This window comes from Nicotiana tomentosiformis, chromosome 4, assembly GCF_000390325.3.
Source record: "Nicotiana tomentosiformis chromosome 4, ASM39032v3, whole genome shotgun sequence".
Classification (NCBI taxonomy): domain Eukaryota; kingdom Viridiplantae; phylum Streptophyta; class Magnoliopsida; order Solanales; family Solanaceae; genus Nicotiana; species Nicotiana tomentosiformis.
The window spans coordinates 5,605,245-5,618,227 of NC_090815.1; the positions used below are offsets into that span (position 1 = coordinate 5,605,245).

The following is a 12,983-nucleotide window of genomic DNA, read 5'->3' on the forward strand; positions in this document are numbered from 1 at the left end:
TAGGAGCTTAATTAAGCGATGCGAGTTTTGCAATGTAAATGTATTGATCTAAATACTAATATTCAGGTCTTAAGAATACATTTATGTTCACGATCTACATAAAAATTATGAAGATTCCACATGAAAAAACATATTGAAGAAGTTACAGATAAATTACTGATGTGAAACGAAGAGAAGAAACGAGAAAATTGTGAAACAAGATAAAAGGTGGGAGAAAACTGAGAGACTAGATAAGAAGAGAGCTTTTTTACATAAGTTTAACAATTGAATATTCTACATTATTTTCCTACTCAAATACAATAAATGTGGAAATACTATAACACTTATATTAGGGATTAAACATATATTCGGTGTTATTAAATTCGTGCTTCATTATATGATGATTTATTGAAGGAATTTCGTTTGTCACATTGAATGCATAATCTATGTTTTTAGAGATTATTCTCCATGATTAATTAAATTTAATTAAATTCTTGCTGAGTAATATTTAGTTGAATGAGAGTTTCCAAAACATGAATCATTTTGAAGGTTTGAACCCTTTCTACTTGAACTTTTCCTCTAGTGATATATCTCTTAGTTTAAATTCTCTTCTCGTCGTTCTAATTTATGTTTTTAAAATAAATAATCACTTGATCATATTCTCAATTTTCAATTTCTCATATAAACCGATAAAATTGGACAGAATTATTAACTAACAAAATAAAAATCGACTTTGTAAACTTCTTCATTCTTCAATCATTCATGGCCTCAGATTCAGTTATCTCACCAAAATCTTATGCATTAGCACAACAATATAGCTAAAATCAAGTCTTTTTTGGGGGGGGTTTCTGCATCAAGTTTTGGCAATGTTTTCAATAGCTACTAGGAAACACAACTTTTACTTTTTTCATCCGTTTGTTGTTTCTTGGCAGGAAAGAGTCATTCAATTAGAGGGCATTTTCTTTTGGGAATCAGAAGAGAAGAACGACGCGATCAACAGATTTACACTGCCGCTGAAAATCCTAGCTAATAACCAGAACAAATGACAGGTAAAATAAGAAAGAAAACTTCTGTTGCTGGTCGCCTAAACTGTCGGACATGCCCTTTAGCGATAATGCAGAACCCTGTACAGATACCTGACCACAAACATGCCTGCATTTAGCAACATTACAGCTATAGGGAACTGCCTTGGAATAAAAATCATCTTCTGGAAGTTGAAATTCTTATTTGCACAATATAAATCGAAGTAAAATGATGACATTACCATATAATGCTCGTTTTGAGCCCCCTTTACGCTGGCCTTCTAAGTTTGGCTAGTTCACCCAAGACATTCTTGAGGGGAATTCTCAGCTTGCTCTTTTTAGTCTAGAATATTTCGCAGCAGCATTAGAAAGACCATCTTAATGCAATGCTAAGTACACGAACTAAACAAAATGATATAAACAGAGCACAATATGCAAATAGTTGCCAAGAACCTTGAAAGATATAGCAGTCAATGCTATCGAACACCTACAAATTGGCTGTGCAACCAATGACGCAACCATTGTACAAAAAGCTCGACACTGAAACAGATATTGAGACCAAAAGCAATAATTCCTTTTCCTCTTTTTTTTTATTTTTTTTATTTTTAGTGTAAGTGAAACTAACAGTCTTGCAGCAGTAATTATCCACTCATATCACTCAGCTGTCTATGTAGAAATGAGCATGAACCATATTACTGCGTGTGCGTATTTATAGTGTCATTCTCATCTATTGTTAGTACCAAGATAGAAGATTCTTTAAGAATCTTAATTATAGCTATTATGGTCCTTGTCTAGTCAAACTTAAAATTCAATCAATAGCAGCAGTTGAAAGCAACCTCAACACCCATATGTATTCATTATTATCAGCCAAATCCGAAAAAGGAGGAGGATCGAGTCTTGAAATGTCAGATTGGAACTGACAAAGCTTTGGGTAGCATGTCTTTAAAACAAAATCAACATCCAGAATATGACTCAGAACAGTACAGTCCATACCTTAAATGAGGGAACAAGAGCAAATACTTCATCAACAGATTCCACGGCAAAGTTGGCAATCATGCAGAGCTGCATCCATACAACAATTGAAATATGAAAACATTGCCTCAAATGTAGAAAATCAAGTATTAACAGGTCTAGATTTGATACCTCCCCATCGGAAACACCATGCTCCTTTAGAGGTCTGATCTGAGTTAAATGAAAACCAGCACTAGAAAATTTTCAAGAGACAATTATAACATGCCATACAAAGGTTCTTTTTTCTTTTTTAATAATAAAAGGACAAGGATACTTGAGTATTTGTTTAACAATCTCGGGATTATCGTAAAGCCTGTTCCTTTGTGCATAGGTCAATCCCCTGTCAAATGAACTGGTAGCAAACAAGTTCAAACTGTTAGGCAGGTAAATTCTCGTCTTGTCCTTCCACAAGAAGCAACAGAGAGAAGAAAAGTAGATCTATTCCTGACAAGAAAAAAAAAGGCAGCAGAACAAACATGCACTCCCTTACATAGGTAGTTTTATAGCTGGATCTTCAGACAATACCACCATTTGCTCTTGGATTCCTTGCAAAATATCAGCAGCTTCACAGTCCATCAGGCATGCCGTATTGTCCGGAAGTTCTGAATATAAATCAAGAGATTCTTAGAAGGAAAATTAGAACAGAATCGACACTTAAGTAGTCCACTCATATCTTAAGCCATTTACCACTTGATTCAGCAAATGCAATAGACACAGAACTAGCAAAGCAACACCAGAGTCCCAGACTAAGGTCCAAATCTCAACTTCATCTAAAGAAGAATCTCAACATACTGTGTGGAGCATTATTTTCAGATAAGATATCAGATAGTAGATTCAAGGTCTATTTTTTTAATAACAGTGATGTTCGGGCCAGCCTGTGCGCACGTCGACTATTCCACCGGGTACCTGCTACCTCCCACTAGTGCAAGTTCTAAGTATTGATTCAAGGTCTATTCATTACAGTATCATCACAGAATTTCCCAAAAAATTAAAACACAAGTTTCTCCGATATTAAATCCTTGAAAATTCAGCCAAATCAGCAGAAGTTCCTGTAAAACTAGCTTAAGATGCCCAAAGTGTTGGTTAATTAACGTAAATCAAGAGATTTAGCAATCAAATTCAACTTGCTTGCATCAAGCACATCTATCCTTTTTTGTTTTATTTTTTCTTCGACAAGTACATACCCCCCTCCGTTCAAGTTTATGTGAACCTACTTCCTTTTTAGTCTGTTCCAAAAAGAATGACCTCTCTCTAAATTTGGAACAATGTAACTTAAACTTGCAATTCTACCCTCAGTGAGAAGCTTTTATAGCTACAGAAACACTCTCATGTTTAACACACAAGTTTCAAAAGAATTATAGCTACACAAATGTTATGGCTTGTTCAGGACCACAAGTTTTAAAACTCTTCATTTCTTTCTTAAACTCCGTGCCCTGTCAAATAGGTTCACATAAATTTGAACGGAGATAGTATTTTCTTTTCCTTCCAAATTCTGGATGCATATGACAAATCGATATTCATTCTTCACTGAATCCAAAATGCTAATGAAACTCATGGGCAGTAAGCAGCAATTCTTTGGTAAATCCACAAACATTCACATGATACTTTCCTAATAAAATAAGTGGGGTCTCCTTTGCAAATTTAATTCTGCTTTTGATTTTGTATAATTATTAACATGAGACTCGATATGCACTTTTAATGTTGATTGGAGGAACATGTTGCAGGGGCACACTACTTTTTCATTCAATAGGGATAGCCAAGAGAGGTTATATAAAATTGAAAGTGTAGATCTACTATAACCTTTCCTGCATCACATAATATGCTGTAACACTTTCCTTAAGAAAGAGATCGATATTAAGGGACTAGGCCAAACAAAAGATGGTCCGATTTGGGGTAGATGGAGCAGTATTAAAAAATTCTGAAGGCAAAGGAGCAAGAGCAAAAAGAATAAGTCTATAATTGGAAAAAGGTAGAAAATCATAAATGAAATAACAACTGACACCAAAATTTTCCATTAACAAGTATCTGACAAGAAAATTATATTTTCATGTTCAAGCTGGAAAAGAGAATCAGAACTGAAGGAAAACCTTGTTCAACTCTAAGCTCCAAAGGACCAGGTGCTTTTGCTGTTTGACTTTTACCAGCACTGCCAGCTTTCTCTCCTTTACCGCCTTTGCCGGAAACACCTAGGCAATGACAATATGCATATCAGGAAGAGAACAATTCCAGCATGTTCCCATCAATAAGGCCAATCACAAACAGAACATGATCAAAATCACAAAGATAGGAGTATAATATAGACAAGAAAAGAGCACCATATTTCACACTTCTACTGATGCATCCATGGAAAGCATATGAAAGTCTAACCTTTGGAAGATGGTTGATCAGCTTTTCCATTCGATTTTGTGAAATTGGTATCCAGTGATCCTATTCAATGATAGACATTGAGCAGCATCAGTAATATTCAAGTAGCAGATTTCCCAGAAAAATGATTGAATAACAAGCATATTCAAAACAATAATCTTTTTTTTTTCTTTTTTGCTGTTTAAACAGGTGAAGTGAAATCCATAAGACACCAGGAACCAAACTAACCTTCAGAATCAAACTGAACTTTCCTTCCTCTTTTTGATTTCGCTGAGATATCATCCTTCCCTTTGGAAGCTACAGAAAAGAAGTCAAAGACGTGCGTGCTTCAAAACCAAAGAGGTCAAAGATGCATTGAGAGATTAAAAATGCAAGGATTTTCAAAGTCAATGTACCAAGTTAAATATAAACGAAACACACAGATCTTTCAACTGCACTCAGACTGTTTCACTAAGGAATTAGAATGATAAGTGTAACTAGTGTTCTTCTTTCTTTTGCTAACAAATTCTAGTGAGTACCTCTTCTCATCCATATCTTGTACTAAATCTTTCTACTTAAGTTCTCGATCCATCAAACAGAAAAATTGCACTAATCAGCCAGTGAAACACAAGCATTTGAGAACTATCTGTTGGGTCCTAGAGCATATGATTCTCTAATTGATTTTCCATATATCCAGTGCTACTGCTATCATGTGGATCCTAGAGCTTAATTCTCCATTATCATGTGAGAGATTCCTTTGATTCCAGAATTAAGCATCTCATTGGCTATCACAAGTCACATTAATTTTACTGTTTTAAAGACCTGTTTAACAGTCACGGTCCAAATAAGCCAAGACTTAGAACTCAAAAATCACCGATAGGGGTCTATGTTACACAGAGGCGCAACCAGGATTTGAAGTTTGTGGGTTCTTAACTTGCCGCTGAACCCACAGCTCATCTTTGTTAATTGGTTCACATAATTCAATCCATATTTAATGAGTTACTTAATACAAATAAGATTTAAGCAAAAGCTACTGGGTAATTGTTACATTGGAAGGCATGTATAATCACCAGAATCGTCGAATACAGTCGTTTATACAAGGGATTTAAAAAATAATAATAACCTATGACTTAAAGCAATTTTTGAACCCCTTTTGCCAATTTACTAGAATTTTTCCTTATGTCAAGGGGTTTCAATGTCTTTTTTTCTTTTTGCTCTATTTGCACAGGGTAATTTTTCAAGGACTTTCTTCAACCTCAATCTGCCCCTAGTAGAAGGCATGTATAAATTAAACATGGCGGAGCCAAGATTTCAACTATATAGGTTCTAGATTTCAGAACGACAACTTCAAGCGCTAATAACTGGGTTCTAAATTTAATATTTGTACATATTTAATGAATTTTTAAACACAAATACACTGTCTGAGCAACTCCGCCCTAATAATTACTAGAACCAGGAACAAGTCACAGCAAAAAGAAGAAAGAAGAAAAATGCGAATTGTTTTACCAGGAGATTTGAGGGCAGACTTTCCATTTTTTGGTAGAGAAAACCCTTTTCCTCCTTTTTCCGCCATTCTTAATGTTCACTGTCACAAAACCATAATAAACACTTAAAACCAAACAACAAATTACACCTTGATTATCAAATGACATGCAAAGTATATACTACAAAAAATGTGGATTTATCGTTAAACTGAAAGTGTAAAAAAACCCAATAAAAGATCAATTTATTCAGCTCTATAGCGAAATTATATGGAAAAAATTAAAAATAAATTTACCTGGGAAAGAACAAAAGATAGTGGAATTTGGCCGGAGAAAGTGAAACTTTTAATAGAAAGTGTGAAGGAACGAAAGAGTGGAGCAGCGTGTAGTACAATGAGGAGTTTTTGGCCAATATGGTGACTTATTTTTTTATTTTTTATTTTTTTAATTTTTAGGGCAAGTCTATTTTGGTACCTTAAATATAGCCCTGAGCATATTTAGTCCCTTAAGTATGCTAAAGTGGAGCACCTTTAGTCTCAATGACACAATGTGTTCAAAACTAACGATGTTACCCAACTCTGATTCATGAAACAAATCTTCTGCTCTGAAGCAAAACATTTCCTCTTCTTTTATTGGATAACTCAAATTATCACTTTAATTCCTCATTATTAGATAATGTCTTCTAAAATTTTGACCATGAAAATATTCCCTTCTATGCCAGTTTTCAATGAGAAAATGACACTATATAGCTGCTGTAAAAATAATAGCCAAAACAATATATATAATTTGTATATTTTTTGTATATATATATACATATATAAATTTTGTATGTTAATATACAAAAATTATATAAATTTTATATACTTTTTTCGCTACCAGATGTAAATAGCTTCTGACACGTGCTAAAAGTGATAATACAACCTGGTTATTCGTTTGCTTCAATAATATGCCTAGAAGTGATCTTGGCAGCTCTATTTTTTTTTCAAATTTTAACATTTCTTTTTATAAAAATCAACCGAAAATTTTAAATGTATATATATATAAAGCAAATTTTTTTTATATTTTTTCGGTTATTATTTTTACAGCAGCTATACAGTGTCATTTTCTCATTGAAACTGGCACAGAAGGGGATATTTTCAAGGTCAAAATTTTAGAAGACATTATCTAAAAATGAGGAATTAAAGTGATAATTTGCGTTATTTAATAAAATGAGAGGAAACATTTTGCTTCAAAGCAGAAGATTGCCTTCATGAATCAGAGTTAGGTAGTACCGTTAGTTTTTGAACATATTGTGTCAGTGAGACTAAAGGTGCACCACTTTAGCATACTTGAGGGACTAAATATGCTCAGGGTTATATTTGAGAGACCAAAATAGACCTACCATCAAAGATAAGGGACAATATGGGTCAAAAACTCATAGAGCATAATTGTACCCAAATTTGTAAGCTTTTTATCAATTAATCATGGTTAAGTTTTTGTATTTTCCCTATATCATGGTTTAGTTAACGAAAAATCCAGAAAATGACAAAATGGTTCCTTATTTTTGTGGTAGATATAAAATGATCCCTTAAATATACTCTTGAGTAATTTTGAGCTTGTAAGTTTGACAAAAATGAGCACTTTTGGTCTCCGTCAAATATTTAACGAATTCTAGCGGTTAGATTACACTAAAACTGTAAAAAAAAAAGAGCTCTGACACGAAGATAATGTATCACCAACATACTGTTCGCTACCTTATTCGCTATTTTATTCCTTATTCTATTGTATATTCAGTGTATAAAATAGAGTCACTTGCAAAACAAATTGACCATTTTCTTGATTTAATATTGATGTTATGTGGCATTCAGACTAGGAAAAGCTTTGGTTTCTTTTTGGTTTGGTTTGGTTTTTGAAAACAAATTGTTGTTGGATTTATAGCCTGTTTGGCCTAAAAATCAGCTTATTTTAAAAAGTGTTTTTTCAAGAGAAGTACTTTGTGTTTGGCTAATCAATCTGAAAAACACTTTTGAGCAATAATTTGTGTTTGGCCAAACTTTTTAAAAAAATGCTTTTAAGTATCAAATTACGAATAAGGACATGAATAGATTTACTTAATAGTTAATGTTATAAGTAAATAAATAATCTCAAAAATTTGTCGTTAAAAATAATAATTGAATCTTTTTATTTTATTTAAGTAGAATATAAAAATAAAATTAAAAAGTATTTAATTCTTTTAGAATGATTTAAATATTAAAAAATCATTCAACAAATATAAAAGCACTCACCCCTGAAGTCACTATATATTAGAAAGTTATCCTAAAAATAAGAAGAAACACTTATACATTAATATCCTAAGTATTAGGTCTAAAATAAGTAAGGTTATTTTTATATATACTATATTTTGTTAAGGATATTGTTGGTAAAAGGATAAGTCAAAATTGCTTCTACTTCTACGTTAAAACTACCTTTTTCTGCTTTTCAAAAACTTCTATGTTGAAGCTACCTTTTTCTGTTTTTCAGAAAATGCTTCTGCTTCTTCCCAAAAGCATTTTTTTCCACTAAAAAGCTTGATCAAACACCTTAAGTTGGGGGAAAATATATTTTTGGGAGAAAAAAGCACATTTGGCCTTGGAAGAAGCTTGGCCAAACAGGCTATTAATTTTGCAAGAATTGCTTGTGTCTTGAAAGAATGCTTTCAGCAAATCACTCTCCCACTAGAGCAACAGAGCCCAAGATCAAGTTTTAATAGTTCCTAATAAATTTTGTATTTACTGATCATACAACAAAAAGCACCACATTAGCATTATGACCTTTTGTTTTGCACAAAATGAAAATGGGAAAAGATAACATACACTTTTTTCCATTAATCTCAAGTCACAGATTTAGTGCTCTAACAGGTTAAGACTCAGTTCAAAATTGAATCTTGTTGGTGCATGCCAGGAAAAGGAAGAATAAGAATAACAACATAAAGACTATAACATCATTCAATCTACTAGAGACACCTCATGCAGCAATGCATTTACTATCCAAACAAATCATCGGTATCGTCGTCTACATTGCTTGAGATATGTCCAGAGATTCTGCCTAAAGAACAAGGGGAGTCTCCTTTAGCGTCGTTAGTAGAAGCTGTCTGACTGGAATCAGAATATGCCCAAGATCCCACTTTAGCAGGAGCTGATTCTCCATAAAGATCGTCGTAAATTCCACCCTTTGGCGGATTTTTCACCTTGTTCAATACCTGTTTAAGTTTGTCCGTTACACCTGTTTGGGTAACGGTGGCATCCTTTACAGAGGACTGTTCTTTCCCTTTCGGTATCACTGTAGTTTCTATTAGGGACTCATATTTTCCGACAAGACTTCCTTCTTTCACACCCAATGGACCAGGTTCTGTCTCCACATCTGCTCCATCCGAAATACCAACAACTTCAACTAGCTCTCCTCCAACCTGATCTTTAAATGACACACTTGTTCTCCTAATTCTTTTCGCGCGCCTGTCAGATGAATAGTTGACATCCTCCCCACTAGTTGATACTGTTGATTTTGACAATGAATCAGGCCTCATAAGCCCATAGCGGTTTAAAAAGGTGTTATAAGCCAAAACAGCTTCCTCATCTGAAGGATCTGGAGGTGGCGGTAAATCTATTTCTGCAGGTTGTCGTGGAGGAGGGAAGAGAGCATCATTGTTCTTTCTCAAGATGTAAGTCCTTGTTGATGCAGCAAACTTCAAAGATTGTCCGGCCTCAAGTTCGACAGGGGAATCCTTTGTTAGCCTCTCATTTGCTACAAATGTTCCATGTGCAGATCCTAAATCAATCACATAAATGCTGCAGAGAAAAAATATAACTAGTTCAACCGACATGAGCTAAGAAGAGCAGCTTTACATCTAAGGATATGCAGTATGGTTTCCAAAAAGGGGCACATTCTATGTCTAAAGACGTGCAGTCAATGTAATAAAGTATATAAGCAGGTCAAACTGCAAGAGGTAAGAAGAGCCCATTCTACATCTAAGGGAAGGCAATCTCGTGCCCAAGAAAGAGCATTTTTCTACGTCGAAAGATGTGCAGGAGATGAACTGAATACTGCAAATCATTGTACTGATAACAATTCTCACCACAGACAAGTGACTTTAACAGTATGCGGTCAAACTATCATCTTTTTCGATTGGTAACCGAGAAAGTTTTGCTTAAAAAACACTTGCAGTCAAACTATTACCTTTATTACTGAAATCTAAATGGGGTCAGATGGTCTAATTCATGAGAATTGGATAATCTTGATAGATGATATTTACAGATAATGACATTCTTGATGTCCCAAATTTTACACTTAAATACAAACTTACAATAGATTTCGAAATAATCTTGAGCAATCTCTAATAAAACCACAGTTTCTCTTTTCTTCAGTCTGTATGGGGTAATATTTGTAAATCTTCAAAAATATGCAACTTTATACAACTAATAGCCTTTATATGAAGAAGAGCTTAAAGTTTTTAAGTACCAATGGGTAAAACATCAGCTAGAAGTAGGAAAGTAAGAAACATCCATTGCCTACAAGGCAAAAAAGTTATAATAGCTTCAGTAAGAATGTTAGGCAAGAACATTTAAATGTTGAAGTCAACATAAAGACATCATTAGAGATTTATTAGTGAGGGAACCATGGCCCTTATGCCTAAGCTTGCTTAAGTCTTTTACTTACTCATTTTGACTCGAGGAAGAAATGCATAAACATGAACTTACCTTTTCTCCACACAAAAAGAAAAAGAGAAGAAAAGAAAAAAAAAATGCATAAACATGAATTGCACAACATATTCCGAGTACATCATCATAGAGTTATATTCTTCTTATGTGGTATTCTAGTTTAATACTCCATTACTTTCTCCTTCTCTTAACAAGCTAGCCACAAAACAAGAAAAGAACATGTTCAAAACTAGATAAGAAAAAGCAGGATCATGTGTCACACCTTCCATTTTTGTGAGGAATCACAGCAGCATGCTGGCGTGAGACTGACTGATGATCAAGGACAAAATCACAAGTATGAAACTGCCGTCCAAAGATATGCCTTCGCTTATCCAAATTAATTCGATCGAGTACCTCACCATCCTTGATCACCTCAAGATAATAAACTCCTGGACGTGGCTCAATAGCCCAATCAGGAGGCTGCCAAGTTGATTGTCCCCCTCCATGAGTGACATGATGAGTTGGCACTGTAGAAGCGGTTGTATCTGCCGCCACGGATTTCTGCAAAGCAGGTTGTGGATTTACGTATTGAGTTTGTTGATGAGATGTTGTGGATTGTGCATATGCTGGAAAAGGATGTGTAACCGCCTTTGTAGTAGGCTGCAATGCTGGTTTAGCAGCTGAATTCGCAGACACCTGAAATGGCTCCAATGACTGAGCTTTCTTAAATCGATCAAGCCCTGATCTACCATACATTCTGTCTCTACCTTCAGCTCAAACTACAAGCTCTTCCTCAGTCGAATAAGATCTCAAGCATGGACCCTTCTCAGCACTACATTAGCTCAGAATTCTATGAACTCGGTTTCATCTCAGATTATGTAACACTGCATCCAAAGCAAAGGTTCAACCAACATAAAGCAAAAAGAAAAGAGAAGAGTACCTACGACACTCTTTAGAATCCATCCACAAATATATGTATGAACTTTTCTATTCAATCCATTGTAGAAGTTCATAAAATATACAAGAAAATTAAGAAGACAAATGCAGTTGTTTTACTTATAATTTTTATTCAATAAGTGGACGACCTCTAATTCTTTTTTCTTTTGGAGTAAATTCTATTATGGTTTTATTCTCTCACTTGTATCTTTCTTCTGATAAACGCTCCCTATACCTACCTTGGTTTATTATATGTTAAAACTGATGTCACAAGATTCGTTTCCTCTCATATTACTAGAAAGGGAGTTATTATGATTTCCCCAAAAGAATCGGATTCAGGATTTAAACGTTATGGCTTCAACTTTAACGTCCCTAGACTGAATTAACGTACTTCTGAATTATGAATTCAAAATTTAAAATATGTTGAAATTTAGCGGTTTTTCACATACATATTTATGTTATGTGTCGACAATACTGGATTAAGTTGAAGCCAGTATACAAAGGCTGCATCTGCCTCTATTCCACAACCCTGCGTACAATAACATAAAAAAAATTGACGGTGGTGTCTAGGCCAGCTTGCGCGCACCTGAACTATTCCACCAGATACTTGCTACCTCTCACTAGCACATGTACCGAGTAACTTTGCGCACTAAGGCTCAAGTAAATGGAAAAATATCACCTAGTGCTTTTTGCTTCCACTAGGAATTAAACCTAAGACCTCATGATTTTCCTCCCACTTCATTGACCACTACGGCCTACGCAATAACGTAACATAAAACTTTGTGTGATAAAAAGGAAAAAAATTGTACTTTCCAGCAATTGTTATCTAATAATTCTGCTAAACACATTTAAAAACTTAGTTGTTATAAGATAAAATTGCACCTCAACCCTATAGACCAACCACTGGCAGTAATCGTTTAAAGCTCAAACTATGTGCAGAAAAGAAAAAATAATTCCTACACTACTGTCCTACACCAATTTTAAGCATCTAATAAAACCAGAATCATAATATGAGCTAACTATTAGGGCATGGGATCCGTGAAATTAACAAAATCTAACAGGGGGTAAGATTTGCAAGAGATTAAAAGCAGATAAGTACTATTAGCAAATGAGATTAGAAGAAAAACGAAGATTAACTAACCTCTTGACAAAAAGAGAATGTTAAGTGTATGAGATTTAGGGTTAATTTATTATAGTTGAAGTTGAAGCTATAGTTGCAGATCGATGGGCGAAGCAAATATGGTGAATTGAGAAGGGACTAGTTCAATGCTTGTGTTTTTTTTCTCTGTCTGAGGAATTTGGAAGAAAAAACAATGGAGGCGTGAGATAAAGAATTCTGACCCCCCCCCCCCCACACCCACCCACCCACCTTTCCCTTTCTCTTTTCTTCTCTTTTTTTTTTTTTTTCTTTTTCTGAGGAGGATTAAATTTTTGCTTAAAATACGAATTACACTACTTATACAATGTAATAACAAAACAAAACAAAACAAATTGACAAATACTTTTTTTTAATTAGTAGCAGACTAGCAGATATGAAGATATGATAAGAATAATTTAGA

General features: G+C 34.3%; 2 protein-coding genes across 3 annotated transcripts; both read right to left on the reverse strand.

Annotated features, from left to right (window-relative positions):
- Positions 1 to 837: 837 nt before the first annotated feature.
- On the reverse strand, positions 838 to 6,253 carry LOC104110055 (DNA-directed RNA polymerases IV and V subunit 4). 2 transcript variants are annotated; one of them, XM_009619475.4, is made up of 11 exons: positions 6,133 to 6,253; positions 5,862 to 5,940; positions 4,605 to 4,673; positions 4,380 to 4,439; positions 4,100 to 4,198; positions 2,503 to 2,614; positions 2,287 to 2,364; positions 2,145 to 2,178; positions 1,995 to 2,063; positions 1,244 to 1,344; positions 838 to 1,115 (listed from the first exon to the last, which is right to left on the reverse strand). In XM_009619475.4, exons 2-10 carry the CDS (start codon positions 5,926 to 5,928, stop codon positions 1,270 to 1,272), a joined length of 663 nt encoding a protein of 220 aa, XP_009617770.1. In that variant the 5' UTR covers positions 5,929 to 5,940; positions 6,133 to 6,253; the 3' UTR covers positions 838 to 1,115; positions 1,244 to 1,269. The 2 variants fall into 2 exon arrangements, with proteins under 2 accessions (XP_009617770.1, XP_009617771.1); XM_009619476.4 differs by having other exon boundaries at positions 838 to 1,131.
- A 2,396-nt stretch (positions 6,254 to 8,649) lies between these two features.
- On the reverse strand, positions 8,650 to 12,737 carry LOC104110056 (protein phosphatase 1 regulatory inhibitor subunit PPP1R8 homolog). The gene is made up of 3 exons (XM_009619477.4): positions 12,566 to 12,737; positions 10,772 to 11,372; positions 8,650 to 9,639 (listed from the first exon to the last, which is right to left on the reverse strand). The coding sequence occupies exons 2-3, from the start codon at positions 11,242 to 11,244 to the stop codon at positions 8,838 to 8,840; spliced, it is 1,275 nt and encodes a 424-aa protein (XP_009617772.1). The 5' UTR covers positions 11,245 to 11,372; positions 12,566 to 12,737; the 3' UTR covers positions 8,650 to 8,837.
- Positions 12,738 to 12,983: the final 246 nt, after the last annotated feature.

Coding starts and splice junctions, on each gene's coding strand:
- LOC104110055 (XM_009619475.4), bottom strand. CDS start 5,928: ATGGCGGAAAAAGGAGGAAAAGGGTTTTCTCTACCAAAAAATGGAAAG. Junction 2,365..2,502: donor CCAGCTATAAAACTACCTAT/GTAAGGGAGTGC, acceptor GTTTGCTACCAG/TTCATTTGACAGGGGATTGA. Junction 1,345..1,994: donor CTCTTGTTCCCTCATTTAAG/GTATGGACTGTA, acceptor GAAATATTCTAG/ACTAAAAAGAGCAAGCTGAG.
- LOC104110056 (XM_009619477.4), bottom strand. CDS start 11,244: ATGTATGGTAGATCAGGGCTTGATCGATTTAAGAAAGCTCAGTCATTG. Junction 9,640..10,771: donor ATTCCTCACAAAAATGGAAG/GTGTGACACATG, acceptor TTTTCTCTGCAG/CATTTATGTGATTGATTTAG.